Source organism: Camelina sativa, chromosome 7 (genome assembly GCF_000633955.1).
Source record: "Camelina sativa cultivar DH55 chromosome 7, Cs, whole genome shotgun sequence".
NCBI classification, from domain to species: domain Eukaryota; kingdom Viridiplantae; phylum Streptophyta; class Magnoliopsida; order Brassicales; family Brassicaceae; genus Camelina; species Camelina sativa.
The window spans coordinates 706,448-720,665 of NC_025691.1; the positions used below are offsets into that span (position 1 = coordinate 706,448).

Below are 14,218 nucleotides of genomic sequence, written 5' to 3' on the forward strand. Positions count from 1 at the left end.
GTGGTGGCGTTATCAACGAGCGAGACCTCGTCAACGTCATCGGCGTTGATTAGGTCACTGATCACAGTTCGAGAAGCGAGGAGTCCACGACGGAGACGGTTGAAGTAGAACTCGTCAGGCTGACGGAGAAATCGAAGCTGCCACTCACGCTGCGCCTCGAGAACGGATCCAGGACAGCACCCGAAGCTTCCGTTGTTGATTCGAGCAATACCGGTCTGGTGGTGAGCGAACTCTGACCGGATATCTGACTCGGTTATTAACCCAGCGAGGCGCGGCTTCTTCGGTGCGCGGTGATTGTGATTCGATGAATCGCCGTTACGCCGCTCGTCCGCCTCCATCGGAAGAAGCTAGGGTTTCTTTTTTCTCTGGAAATCCCCAAATCGAGAGAGACTGTGTGGTTGTTTTTTTGTGGGTCAAATCATTTCACTGTTGATACGTCATCGTCGATTTAGTGGTGCGGTAACACTTTTGCGCTTCCCGACAATTCAGAAAAAAATTTCAAAATTCCCAACCATTTTTTTTTTTTTTTTTTAATTTGACATGTGATGATCGTTTGCACCTTTTGTTAGATTTTATTTTTTAATCATACTATAAGTTTATGAAATTTCTCATTAATTGAAAATATTAGGATTTGGACCGTCATTTCAAATTTGGGCCTTAGTGGGCCAATATAAGGTAGGCCTACTATAAGACATGCGAGATTAGCTGACGATTAATAAAATAGCTATTCCATGACCTAACCATTACTGTATTATTCAAGTTGCAAATGGATCGGTTAGATTATGAATCCATCTTTTCTCCATTAACTATAGAATAATTAATTAATGCCATCGAGCGTTGACTTACTGACCAAAATATGGGCTTGGCCCATGTAAATTTGGTATAGTTAAACGCTCCTTGCTCTCTCTACTAACTTTATCTTTGAAAGCTTCATTTTCATCTCCGCCGTCTTCTTCTCAGCTCCCCGGCGAAATTGGTAAGGTTCCTCTTCTCTTTAGCTCAATTGTTCTCTTATTGTTCTGTGAATCGATTGTGATTTTGGTAATCTCTCTAGGAATCTCAGTGAATCTGTACTCTTGATTGGTCTCGACACTCGTTTAGTTTAATCCATTGTTGGACGTCTTTTAGTTTAATCCATTGTTGTGTTTCTTATGTTCCGTAGCTTTTTTAGTTTTCTCCGGATTTTGTTTTTGTGTCAGATTTCTTGCTTACTCTGTCTGTCAGTGGAGAGTAACTCGATTTCGTTGACTGAAATCTCAATCGGTTCACGGATCTCCAAGTAGTTTGCGATTTACTAATCCGTTTCATTAACTTGGTGGTGATACATAACTTTGATTGTAAATGTATTTCGTTTTTTGTTAATGCATTCAGAAGAAGAAGGTTGAAATGGATGGTCCAAGTGAAAAGAAAGAAAAGGTTGTAAAAGAAAAGGTTGTCAAGGAAAAGGTTGCCAAAGAAAAGGGTGCAACGTCTGGTACCGGTGGAAAGAAGAAGAAGGACGTCAAGAAGGAAACGGGTCTCGGACTCAGCGTGAAGAAAGATGAGAACTTTGGGGAATGGTATTCTGAGGTTTGTTTTTATGCTCAAGATGATTGTTTTGACCTTCTTTTTTTTTTGTCCCAAAGAGGTTACATGATATGTGCTTTTCTTTATGTTTTTTCCAGGTTTGTAAACACGAGATGATTGAATACTATGATATCTCTGGATGTTATATTCTTAGGCCATGGTCAATGGCGATTTGGGAGATTATGCATGTGAGTATCGTCACTTCTTTATTGTGTGTAAATTACATTGATAGGAAGTGTTATCGAGAGTTGGAAATATAGAAAAGTTTGATCATTTTGATTTCATTCATTTCTATGCTCCCATTTCTAGGCTTTCTTTGATGCGGAACTCAAGAAAATGAAGGTCAAGAATTGCTACTTCCCTCTGTTTGTATCTCCTGGTGCCTTAGAGAGGGAGACGGACCATATTGAGGGATTTGCCCCAGAGGTGTGTATATCTTATATCTTAGAAGATTCTCTTTGTGACAAAAATGCCTTCTTTTGACAGATTTGAATGTTTGTTTAGGTTGCTTGGGTTACAAAGTCGGGTAAATCTGACTTGGAAGTCCCACTTGCCATTCGTCCAACTAGTGAGACAGTGATGTACCCTTATTTCAGCAAGTGGATAAGGGGCCACCGTGACTTGCCTTTGAAACTTAACCAATGGTGCAATGTTGTTAGATGGGAGTTCAGTAACCCAACCCCATTTATCCGGTATGTCATTATCATATACTCCTTTCTACATTTTCTGTTCATCATGTTAGTACTTTTCTTCTTAAGCTAGTCATTGTTTCTGCTGTAAATATTCGGCTTGGTTAGGGTTTAAATCTTCCACACAGAAGTTTGGTCGCCATAGCTTATTGCCTAACCTATTTAATTGCAGGAGCCGTGAGTTCCTTTGGCAGGAAGGACACACTGCATTCGCCACAAAAGAAGAAGCAGATGAAGAGGTAGGTGAACTTAAACACTTAAACTTTTGCATGTGATCCAGTCTCTCCCTTTTTCCCTTCCAAAAAGGGTTATATTAAGCAGTTCAACAACATTTAGGAGAAGTCGTTTCATCATACTGATTCTATTGTTCTTAGGTCCTTCAAGTTTTGGAGCTTTACCGTCGCATATATGAAGAGTATCTCGCAGTCCCAATTGTGAAAGGTATGAAGAGTGAAAATGAGAAGTTTGCTGGGGGACTGTACACTACAAGTATTGAGGTATGTAATCTTTGTGTTTTGTTTCAGAGACACTATCTTTTTTTCTTGCGGATTTACACGTTATGAATAATTAAAACTTTGATTTTATAGGCTTTCATTCCCAACACTGGTCGTGGTGTACAAGGTGCAACCTCTCATTGTTTGGGTCAAAACTTTGCAAAGATGTTTGAGATCAACTATGAGAATGAGAAAGGAGAGACAGCAATGGTGTGGCAGAATTCATGGGCCTACACTACTAGGACGGTAAATACAGTACCAATTTAGCGACTCTTCACCGGCCTCATCCGGTCTATAGCTGTTAACTTTTTAATATTAAACCTTGTGTAGATTGGAGTGATGATTATGACTCATGGAGATGACAAAGGCCTGATACTCCCTCCTAAAATCGCACCTGTGCAAGTTGTTGTGATCCCTGTGCCCTACAAAGATGCTAATACCCAAGGAATTTTCGATGCATGTATTGCTACTGTATCTGCCTTGTCTGAAGCCGGGATTCGTGCTGAAGAAGATTTAAGGGACAACTACTCTCCTGGATGGAAGTATTCAAACTGGGAAATGAAGGGTGTTCCTTTGAGAATTGAGATTGGACCCAGAGATCTGGAAAATGATCAGGTCAGTCCGTTGGACATCTCCTCTATTTCTTCGAATATATATAGTAGTGAAGTACTTGGTTTGCATGCCCATAGGTCAGAACTTGTAATGATGTTTGGTTTTCTGAGAAGACAGTGATGTTTGGTTTGAATATGTAAACTTGTAATGTAGCTAAACGGAATTGTTTTTAATATCTCTCGTTTGCATCCCCATAGGTCAGAACTGTGAGACGTGACAACGGAGTGAAGGAAGATATCCCAAGAGGTGGCTTAGTCGAACATGTTAAGGAACTGCTTGTGAAGATCCAGGAAAACATGTTTGAAGTTGCAAAACAAAAGAGGGAAGCATGTGTTGAAGTGATTAAGACTTGGGATGAGTTTAGCAATGCTCTTAAGGAGAAGAAACTCATCTTAGCTCCCTGGTGTGATGAAAAGGTACATTACGACAAAAAAAACTCTAATTCCATCTTTTGGAATCAAACTGTGAGAGAATGTAGTTATTACTCCTTTACAAATGAATTTCGTCGTTGCAGGAAGTGGAGATAGACGTTAAGGGACGTACTAAAGGTGAAACTGGAGCAGCTAAAACCCTGTGTTCTCCATTTGAACAGCCAGAACTCCCTGAAGGTTAGTGACAATTTCTTTTTGAGAAGTTTTTGTTCAGAAAATTTAATCCATCCCATTGGTACAAAAAAGCTTCACTGTTTGTTTGTTTTCGATGGATGCAGGTACTCTCTGCTTTGCTTCAGGAAAGCCTGCCAAGAAATGGACTTACTGGGGCAGGAGTTACTAGTTACTAAAATATTCATTTACTTTTTGTTTGTAAAACACTCCCTCAACTCAAGTGCATTGTGCGTTGATTTGATATTCTGAAGAAAAACAATTTGAGATTGCATTTAAGGATTTTATTATGATCTCGATAAAAATTAATTATCCATCCACTCTGTTTTCTTCTTTTATCTTATTGGGTTCCTCCAAAGATTCTTCCTTTTCTTTAATACTCATGAGTCATGACCATATACATAATTTTTTCAGATGAGTGTTAGAATCAAAACCAAACCACAAGCAAGATCATCCTCTAACTAGTAGTAATTTTTGATAGAAGAAAGGAAAAAAACAATGCGTAAGCGGTGTAATACACCTGATAATCCGGTCAATGATGGTATGTATGGTAAATTGGTTCTTAATAAAAGGGGTAATTAAGTATACAGTAGTAGTAATTATCGATGTTGTACCTCCAAGTGACTCCAGTGGTTCCCCACTCCGGGACCTCAGAAAGTCTCTGGTTCAACCTTCCTTTGGAATGGTTTTTTTTTTTTTTTTTCAACCTCATTATTACACAATTGTATATTGATCTAAACTCCTAATATAAAGCGGAAAGAGAAGAGTTATCAAAAAAGAAGAAGAAGAAGTAAAATTAGCAGAGTCAACTCTCACTAACGAGACACACGCCACGTGCCACGTGATCCGCTATCCACGTGATCTCACCATTTAACTCGTTTATAACTGATGATGAACCAGGTGTCAAAAACAAATTATTAGTAAAAATATTACAGAAACTTTTTCCAAAAAAAAAAACCTTTTTCTTTTCTACAAAATCAATCAATCAATCTTCGAATGTTACAAGATTTCTTCATGTCAAATTTTCTCATCTTTTTTATTTTATTTTAGAGTATAAAACAATTCTATTAGTTCGGATCACATGAAATACGCTGTTTCCTTCACCCAAAATTTAGAAAAAAATAAAAATAAAAATTGATTAGATAATACAGAGTGTTGAGTTCATAAAACAAGAGAGACTAGTAGTAGTTTTCTCTCTCTCTCTCTCTCTCTCTCTCTCTCTCTCTCTCTCTATTTGTCTCTTTGTAACAGAACATCGAATAAGGGTATCTACAGAACCACTCTTAGATATCATCGAATGTTCTTCTTCTTCTTTAATTATGCTTTTTTTTTTAAAGTCTCTAATTAGATTTAATCTCGCCATTATCGTACGGGAAGGAAAGAAGGAAGATAATGGCAATAGGTACGGAGGAGAAGGTAGGAGGAGGAGATGGACCTACTGCTTGAATTTTGGCGGGGGCGGGGGCACAAACGGTCTCTTTCAATGATTCTCTTGTCCAGTGTGGGTTCCCCAGTTTCCTCTCACCACTGTCCCATCTAATCACTCTTTCCAACTTGCCTACTCTCAAAAACCATGAGATAGAAATATAGAGAGAGAGATTGATAACATTTCTTTCCAAAAGTTTTGATTTTTTTTTCACCATCTCTGTGTGACTTACAGCGAAGGAAGAAGCCTAATAAAATAAGATCTCTCAGATTGTTTGTCAATATCTTTTTTTTTTTTCTTTTTTTTTTTAAATTTAGGTTTCCTGGAGAAGGAGAGAGAGATCACAGATCTTCTATTCATATGAAGAGATCTTTCCTTGTAAGTCTTCTTTTTAACAATTTCCTCTTTCCTTCTTTTGACGTAACTTTGTCATTCCCAATCCCTCTGTCTCTCTAAATCTGTTCATCTTTGTCTTTTAAGATCTGAAATCTGGTCAGAAAGGTTGAGAAATTATTATCCTATAATTCACTCTTCTTTCTTCCTGATTTGTTGTTTTGGATTAGGTTATAGAGGTGAAAAATGTGGTTCTCACACCTAACTTTGCTTCCTCCAGTGTCTCTAATGTGTGTGTGTGTTTGCTAAGTTTCCATCTAGCTTAGAGAACATCATAGGATCACAAATGTTGTACAATAGGTGGAGAATTTTATTTAGAAACAAATGTTCTCACTGTTTTGCTCATTGCTAAGTTTTAGAGATGAAATGTTTGGCTCTCACCAAACTGTGCTTCTTATGTGTGCTATATCTATCAGAGTTTCCATTTCAAAGATTGAGATATGTTTGGTTTTGCAGCTCTTGTATGTGCTCCTGGTACATGCCTTCTATGGTGCTTGGTCTAGTAGTGTTGGAGGAAGCCTGCATTGTGAATATTCCAATTTAGCGAATCTTCACCGGCCTCACAGCGTATCCATTACAGAGTTTGGAGCGGTTGGTGATGGCGTGACTCTAAACACCAAAGCCTTTCAGAACGCTTTGTTCTACCTCAATTCTTTCTCTGATAAAGGCGGTGCTAAGCTTTTTGTTCCCGCTGGTCAGTGGCTTACCGGGAGTTTCGACCTCATCAGTCACCTCACCTTATGGCTAGATAAAGGTGCAACGATTCTCGGGTCAACGGCAAGTCTCTACCACCTTTTAGAATAGTTGCAAGCATACACATTTGTTATATGAACTGTGATCTCACTTATACAACTTTATTAATTCTCAGAGCTCAGAGGATTGGCCAGTGGTTGAGCCATTACCATCATATGGACGTGGAAGAGAATTACCTGGTCAAAGGCATAGGAGTCTTATATATGGTCAGAATCTCACAGATGTAGTCATAACAGGTACTACTACTAGTATAGCATTTATATGAACTGAACCGATAATGTTAGCCTTCGATGTTGTCTGATGGTACCAAAAATTATAGGCGAGAACGGGACAATCAATGGTCAAGGAAGTATATGGTGGGATTGGTTTAGAAATGGAGAGCTAAATTATACAAGACCTCATCTTGTTGAGCTCATGAACTCTACTGGTCTGATCATCTCCAACCTCACATTCCTGAATTCACCGTTTTGGAACATTCATCCTGTTTATTGCAGGTCAGCTCACTCTTATCATGATTCGATTTGTAAATTCCGCCAAATATTTCTTTTTTTTTTTATGTTCTGATATGAAGTTTTTTGTCTGAACAGAGATGTTGTTGTAAAGAATCTTACAATTTTGGCTCCTCTTGAATCTCCAAATACAGACGGAGTTGATCCAGGTGAGTTATCTTGTCAAATGTAGCAAAAGAACTGTTTTTGAAGTCTGAAATTATTCTTCTTATTACCTTTGGGATTTTTGTTTTCTATTTGCAGACTCATCAACTAATGTTTGCATAGAGGATTGTTACATAGTTACCGGAGATGATTTAGTGTCGATAAAAAGTGGATGGGATGAGTATGGAATATCATACGCAAGACCGAGCTCCAAGATCAAGATCAATAGGTTAACAGGTCAAACTACTTCAAGCTCAGGAGTCTCAATAGGAAGTGAAATGTCAGGAGGTGTATCCGAAGTATATATCAAAGACTTACATTTATTCAATTCGAGTACTGGAATCAGGATCAAGACTTCTCCGGGAAGAGGAGGGTATGTCAGAAACGTACACGTCTTGAACGTGAAGCTAGATAATGTAAAGAAAGCGATAAGGTTCACGGGTAAGTACGGTGAACATCCTGATGAAAATTTTGATCCCAAAGCGCTCCCAGTTATCGAGAAAATAACGTTTGAGAATGTTCATGGCGGTGGGATCGGTGTTGCGGGTCTTCTTGAAGGTATAGAAGGAGATGAGTTCAAGAATATATGTTTCCTTAATGTCACTCTTACAGTGAAGAAGAAGAATTCGAAGAAGTCTCCATGGGAATGCTCAAATGTTAGAGGTTATTCACAGTGGGTTTCGCCGGAGATTACTTGTGATTCTTTGAAAGAGAGTATATTCCCGGAGCATCAGTCTGATTGTTTTGGGTTATCGGAAAATAATCTGGAGATATCAAGTGGTTTAAGTAGATCACCATGGTTACTTTCTTGGTAAGTTACTGTGAAGTTTTGAAAACAGTTTGCTTGATTCTAAAGAAACCTCTTTCGATTTCTCCTTACAATTTTTCCTTCAGAGGTTTCGTTTTCTTACAGTGATGCTTTCATTTTTTTTTTTTTTGCTGTTTTGTTGTAATTTGTAAATTTGTGTGCAGTGAGAAAAAATAATCAGAGTGGCTTAAGATTTTTTTTCTCTTTCTTTCTTTTTGGTTTTTGTTTTTTTTCTTGTATGGGCTTTTTAGTGCTTTGGTGGAGCGGAAACCAAGTGTAATATCTCCGACAGAGTCTTTTTGGAATTTTTTGACAATTATCTTTCGTTCTCAATTTCCATATCTATAACAAAACTTTTAACTGTCTATCAGTGTTGTTTACTCAGTAAAAGTAATTAAAAATTGATATGGAAATGGGAATTGTCTTGATTTGGTTAAACTAGTTTTACTTTGTTACTTGATATTCTGTGACTAAAACTAGTAATAATAAACCAAAAACATATACATTTTGCATTCTCAATGAAATTTAGTGAACTTAAAAGGGTCTGCATTAGCTAAAACTTGTTTGAAAAAATTGCCTCCTTACAAGTTACAACCGATTTTTTATATAGAAACAAAAATTTGAATGAAATCTAGAACAAGTGATTTACATCAGACAAAACTAACTTTTTCCCCACCACTGTATTGGTCAATCCTAGATTCAACACCTTTGCTTTTTTAAAACATCAGTAGTGGTAAGCTCTTGAGATCTTCAGTCTTCTCACGCTAGACAAGAACATCCTACAATAATCAATTAAGTCCCGTTAATTAGATTTCTACATAATCATTATGTCCTTTGTATTAAAAATTAAATGTTTAATAAGAGATTAGTAGATAAATAAAAAAGTACTTACTCCCATGGAACATCTCCAACCATCATCCAGTCACCTTCTTTGTCTGCGTACGTTAGCACATGACTCTTCTCACTACACATCTCTTCTTCTTCAGCCCCTGTTTTAACAAATTATTGCCATTATTAGTTTTCACTCTTATGTACCATCTTAATGATAAATAATGGTTTTGGTCTACATGCAAAGAGATATAACTAGTTGTTGGAAGGGTATATGTTATATTTAATTATATGATCTTACTCTGATCCGTTACATTCGTAATTTGGGTAAATCATCAAATGAATCTCTCTTAACAATACTAAACTATAGTAGTAGTCAACATGCAAAAAGATATATGTGAGTTTGTGTGTGGATACTTACAAAGGATTGAGGCGTTGAACATGTAGTCGAGAGTTGTGATCAAATCATGGTATCCATTAAGAGATAGAAGATCGATCTTTCTTCCGATAGGAACTCCTTCCATGTTCACCTTCACGTAGAAGCTTCCGACGCTATTACACTCGTTTTGATCTTCTTCTTCCATGATCATCATTTCCTCATCACCCGCACCCACTCCACCGTATTCATGGTTTTCTCCACCGTTGTAATACTGTCCCGACGATGATCCAAAGCTGAGTCCGAGCCTCAGGTCCGTGCTTAGGTTCCGAGTATTACTCGAAGACACACCAAACGGGTTGCTTTTGCAGCTGCTCTCTATCGATGAAGACGATGAGCTTCTCCCTCTTCCCATTATTCTTTTTTTTTTCTGCTATTTCTCTCTCTATGATTTTATCTAAAACAAGTGATTAATGATTTGAACGTGTGTGTTATATATATAGACGAGGAATTTTTTTTGGTTTTTGTATGTAATATAAAATATTGCTTAGAAGGAAGAAGTAATGTTGAAATGGTCTTTCTGATATAAAGTAGTATTGGTTTTTAATAGTATTAAAAAAAAATGGAGATGGTGGAATGATGAGACAGTGTTGTTAAAGATGTTGTCCATGTAGCAGACAAGTTATACGTGTCATGCGGACACTTGGTCAAAGTGTTGGTTTTGACTTTGTGCTCGGATTTTTTTGCTGGGTTTGTTCTAATTTAATTTTTTGATTGTTTCAATGTGTTAGTAAATGAATATTCGACTCCTAGTACTCTTTTGTTTTTTCTTACCAAAACAAAATTACTAAAATAAAATAAAAAGACGGTCTGATTTCTTGTAAACACAGACACTAGTGCTTAATTAGTGTTGGAATTTACTATTTTAGTATCTGAGTAAATGAATTATCTGTTAAGACAAATATATAAATGACTAAGATCGACGCTTGATTTGGCTTCATATATAGCAATATCTTATGAAAAAAAAAATCAAATGCTAGCCTTAGATTTAAGAAATTATATTGGATATATAGTAGGGAATGCTCTAAACCGGATAAGAACATAATTTCTTAAATAAATACAGTATAGACCAAAGTACAGATTAAATTGTTAGAAAAACATTCATTAATCCGGCCTAATTTATTCAAGTTCAATGCATGAGATTATCGTGACGCGCATTGATGCATTCGTGGGTTCGACAAACACCACTTCCATAGTTAAGGGTTTTCATTCTTTTGTAATTGTATCCGAGAGAGACACTTTAAAACAAATGTTTTTCTCAAAGCACTAAATCAATACTCTAATTAAACGTCTGTTAAATTAATTATCAACTGCTAAACACGTCTCGTTTACGTCATCAACTCTCTAATAAGTAATGTTCTTTAATTATGACCCCAAAAAAAAAAAAAAAAATCTACGTGGATTCCATCGTAGTATCCAAGCATGACAAGAGTTTGGGCTTCGCATGATTCTAATCCACGTCGCTATAGCATCACTTTATCTTATAATCATAAAGCTATAGCATTAGCATCTACGGTCAAGTCCAACCACTACTATATTTTTCCAATATTAAACCAACTTACCAACCTTTTGTGTAACAATCGTCCAAAGTGAATAAAAGTGATGCTAATCTCCTACAAATCGTGATCAGAATTCTATTTTTAATTGAGGCAGATATTTTGCTTCCGTAGATTTCATCGTATGGATATGATGATTACAAATTTCATATAAAAATTTGCCAGAGACCAAAACACATCATGTTGGTGTGTTATCCGTCGCTGGTACGTATACAAAATAGTGACTTTAATAACTGTGTCTCTTTGGTTGGGATCAAGATTCTATTCATTGCATTTGGATATAAACATATATATATATATAGTCATTTTCGATTCGATATATATATATTAAAACTTCGGTCGCCAGAAAAAGTGCATGTTCCTTGGTTTTGTACGTTACATGTAATAAAGTAGAAGCAAAGAAACAAATAAAGAGATCGAGAAAAAAAGTAAGAAGAAAGAAAAGTGAGAGAAGATGGAGGCAAGGGAAGCATGAGTAATGAATGCGTAACCTTAAAGAGAGGAGCTAATGAGAGATGCTTCGCCTATGGACTAAGGACTGAGGATACGTCACAATTCTCACACTTGAAAACATATATTTTTGCAAGCACGAGACGGTAAACACCATCGACAACATTTCATATTCCCCACGTCACGTGCCTTTTTCCACGTGTTTGCTCACTTTGTCGCCTCCACTTCTACTCTTTTACAATCACTCCTTATTAGCTTCTTCATGACCAATCAATATGATTAGAACTCCTAGTTTTCTCTTTTATAATTGGAAGATTTTTCCCAAAGGTTTTTTTTTAACAACTAAACCCAATTCTGATAGGTCTAAGTTAGGTCAATATATATGTGCAACTGGTTTCTTATTTTTAATTTTTTTTTTTTTTTTGTAAACTTGTGAATTTCATTTAAAATGAAACGTTTGCAAAGTACAACAATTTAGATACATAAGGCCATCCCTTGCCAAAAAAAATAAAACCAAGAGAGGGTCTAACAAAGCCGGACGATGAGTAGATCAACTAGTCATATCGAAGCCAGGTTTGCAGAAGGTTTTTGAACTTACTGCGATGTTGTTTTGCCAAGATCGCATTCCTGATTTGACGGTCCAGAGCTTTGAAAAGTACCAGAGCATCTGTGGAAATGTTGTTGTGGTAGCGAGTGTTTCTCTTCATCCAGATGGCGTAAAGAGTGGCCTGAGCCACAAGTCTCCGCAAAGAACGGGGAGAGATAGAATCTCTGTTATCCAGCCAAGTAGAAAAAGCTGTCCAAGTGTGAAAAAGGATCGGACCATACCCTAGCCGGACATTGATTTTCATCCAGATTTGCTCACTAACCTCACAATGGAGAAATAAGTGATCCCTTGTTTCCAAATAAGAAGCGCATAGACAGCAACTTGAGTCAATGTCCATTCCCCAACTGACAAGTCTGGCTCTTGTAGGAAGTCTGTTTAAGTGCATCAGCCAGAACATGAAGGCATGCCTCGGAACATGTCCCTTGTACCATACCTGAGTAGTCCATGGTTGGTGCTCCGATTTGGGTCGAAGAGTTTCCCAGGTTCGTTTGGTGGAGAAGTTACTGAGCTAATCTTCCTCTACCAACCACACTAGGGAATCTGATTCTAGGGACAGGGGGACTTGAATTGAGGTGAGATGAATATGGAGGGCTTCAGCTGAAGGTGAACGAGCAGGTCTGAGATTCCATCCGGTTGAGTTACAAGCATCTGAGATTTTCCCTGTTAAAGGAATACCCGTTTGAGCAGGCCCCGTCGGCCCCATGTACTCAATCAGTGGACCTAAGGGAGTCCACCAGTCGAACCAGAAGCTTAATGATTTACCATTCCCCAGGGTGCCTCTGATGAATTGTCGAGCTAGAGGGCGCAGGTTTAGCATGATTTTCCAAGTCCATGAGTTCTGCTTCTTCGCATCGATATGCCAGAAGGATTTGTCTTTAATATTGGTATTTCTAAGCCAAAGCGCCCAAAGTGAGTCAGTTGCTGTAAGAACTCGCCACAGAAGCTTGAGGCAGAGAGTTTTGTTCCAATCAGTTAGAGTTCTGAACCCAAGACCACCCTCTTGCTTGGGACGACATAAACTTTGCCAGGCAACTTTGGCTGAACACTTTTTGTTGACATCACCAGTCCAGAGGTAATTCGAACAGAGACTTTCAATCTTCTTCAGGCAACCTTTAGGGGGAATGAAGGCTGACATCCAAAAATTAAGTGTTCCATATATCACCGATGATATAAGTTGAGCTCGACCAGCGTAAGAAAGGGCTCGAGAAGACCAAGAAGAAAACCGGTTAGTTATTTTATCAAGCAGAGATCGATAATCTGGAAGTCTGAGTTTTCGATGCATCAGAGGCAATCCAAGGTATCTGATAGGCTGTGAACCAATTTTGAAACCAAGAGAAGCGATCTGGGAGGTTTCAACTTGGTTCAGACCTGCAATAAACAGTTCAGTCTTGTTGATGTTCATGGATAGACCTGAGATGGATGCAAACTCTTGGAGGGTCGCAGTGATATTCCTCAATGAGTTTACTTTACCATCAAAAAACACCATGATGTCGTCGGCAAACGCCAGATGGGTTACCGTCGGGTCAGTGGCGTTTGGATGAGCTCCAATGCAGTTATTACTGTATTTAGTTGACAACATCTGGGAAAAGACTTCCATTGCTAGCACAAAAAGGTACGGGGATAGGGAATCACCTTGTCTCAAGCCTTTGGTACTGCTGAAATATCCACATAACTCTCCGTTTATGCAGATTGAGAAGCTTGTGGTGGAAATACATTCATTTATCAGAGAGATAAAATGCCTTAGGAAGTTCATTGCTTCAAGAGTGTTGATGATGAAGCTCCAGTGAACAGAATCGAAAGCTTTCTTAAGGTCCACCTTTAGCATACCTCTCTTGGATATGTCCTTTTGGTTGTAGCCTTGCACGAGATCAGTTGCTAGGAGAACGTTTTCAACAAGTAATCTGCCTTTTATGAATGCGGATTGATTATTTGAAATCAGATCAAGGAGAGCCTTTTTCAACCTATTCGCCAGTAGTTTTGAAACAACCTTGTACACAGTATTGAGACAGGCTATTGGACAGAATTCTGGTAATCTTTGAGCATTGGGAGTCTTTGGGATTAGGGAGATGATAGTTGCGTTCCATTGCTTCAAGAGCTTGCCAGAGTTGAAGAACTCCAAGACAGCCGACGTGAGAGATTGACCGACGTGTCCCAGTGTGCGGTGAAGAACTCTGCACAGTAGCCGTCTGGACCATGGGCTTTGTTTTTAGGTAGAGAAAATACAATCTTCTTTATCTCCGCCGGCGTGACAGGAGATGATAACTCTTGGATTGTAGTGGGAGAACAGCGCTGGGGGACTATAGCAGCAATCTCCTGAGCAGAAGTCGTTGAATGGTCCCGTTGGT

At 38.1% G+C, this 14,218-nt stretch overlaps 3 protein-coding genes across 4 annotated transcripts; 2 read left to right on the plus strand and 1 right to left on the minus strand.

Annotated features, from left to right (window-relative positions):
• On the plus strand, window positions 887-4,283 carry LOC104699664 (proline--tRNA ligase, cytoplasmic). The gene is made up of 12 exons (XM_010415003.2): window positions 887-976; window positions 1,372-1,569; window positions 1,665-1,754; window positions 1,876-1,992; window positions 2,071-2,258; window positions 2,428-2,494; window positions 2,630-2,752; window positions 2,843-2,995; window positions 3,080-3,364; window positions 3,559-3,777; window positions 3,876-3,969; window positions 4,071-4,283. Exons 2-12 carry the CDS (start codon window positions 1,387-1,389, stop codon window positions 4,133-4,135), a joined length of 1,584 nt encoding a protein of 527 aa, XP_010413305.1. The 5' UTR covers window positions 887-976; window positions 1,372-1,386; the 3' UTR covers window positions 4,136-4,283.
• Window positions 4,951-8,329, plus strand: LOC104699665 (probable polygalacturonase). Of its 2 annotated transcripts, none has more exons than XM_010415006.2 (7): window positions 4,951-5,464; window positions 5,707-5,767; window positions 6,239-6,559; window positions 6,651-6,771; window positions 6,855-7,029; window positions 7,123-7,193; window positions 7,288-8,329. In XM_010415006.2, the coding sequence occupies exons 2-7, from the start codon at window positions 5,750-5,752 to the stop codon at window positions 8,001-8,003; spliced, it is 1,422 nt and encodes a 473-aa protein (XP_010413308.1). In that variant the 5' UTR covers window positions 4,951-5,464; window positions 5,707-5,749; the 3' UTR covers window positions 8,004-8,329. The 2 variants fall into 2 exon arrangements, with proteins under 2 accessions (XP_010413308.1, XP_010413307.1); XM_010415005.2 differs by having other exon boundaries at window positions 4,951-5,228; window positions 5,341-5,767.
• LOC104699666 (auxin-responsive protein IAA30-like) lies at window positions 8,521-9,690 on the minus strand. Its single transcript, XM_010415007.2, has 3 exons — window positions 9,246-9,690; window positions 8,889-8,985; window positions 8,521-8,775 (listed from the first exon to the last, which is right to left on the minus strand). Exons 1-3 carry the CDS (start codon window positions 9,613-9,615, stop codon window positions 8,721-8,723), a joined length of 522 nt encoding a protein of 173 aa, XP_010413309.1. The 5' UTR covers window positions 9,616-9,690; the 3' UTR covers window positions 8,521-8,720.

Bases quoted from the DNA above. Each gene is read 5' to 3' on its own strand.
- LOC104699664 (XM_010415003.2), top strand. From the start codon at position 1,387: ATGGATGGTCCAAGTGAAAAGAAAGAAAAGGTTGTAAAAGAAAAGGTT. The intron at 2,753-2,842 runs GTATGTAATCTT...TTGATTTTATAG, and splicing joins TGTACACTACAAGTATTGAG to GCTTTCATTCCCAACACTGG. The intron at 3,970-4,070 runs GTTAGTGACAAT...CGATGGATGCAG, and splicing joins ACAGCCAGAACTCCCTGAAG to GTACTCTCTGCTTTGCTTCA.
- LOC104699665 (XM_010415006.2), top strand. The intron at 6,560-6,650 runs GCAAGTCTCTAC...ATTAATTCTCAG, and splicing joins CAACGATTCTCGGGTCAACG to AGCTCAGAGGATTGGCCAGT. The intron at 7,194-7,287 runs GTGAGTTATCTT...TTCTATTTGCAG, and splicing joins TACAGACGGAGTTGATCCAG to ACTCATCAACTAATGTTTGC.
- LOC104699666 (XM_010415007.2), bottom strand. From the start codon at position 9,615: ATGGGAAGAGGGAGAAGCTCATCGTCTTCATCGATAGAGAGCAGCTGC. The intron at 8,986-9,245 runs GTAAGTATCCAC...TTGTTAAAACAG, and splicing joins GTTCAACGCCTCAATCCTTT to GGGCTGAAGAAGAAGAGATG. The intron at 8,776-8,888 runs GTAAGTACTTTT...TGATTATTGTAG, and splicing joins GTTGGAGATGTTCCATGGGA to GATGTTCTTGTCTAGCGTGA.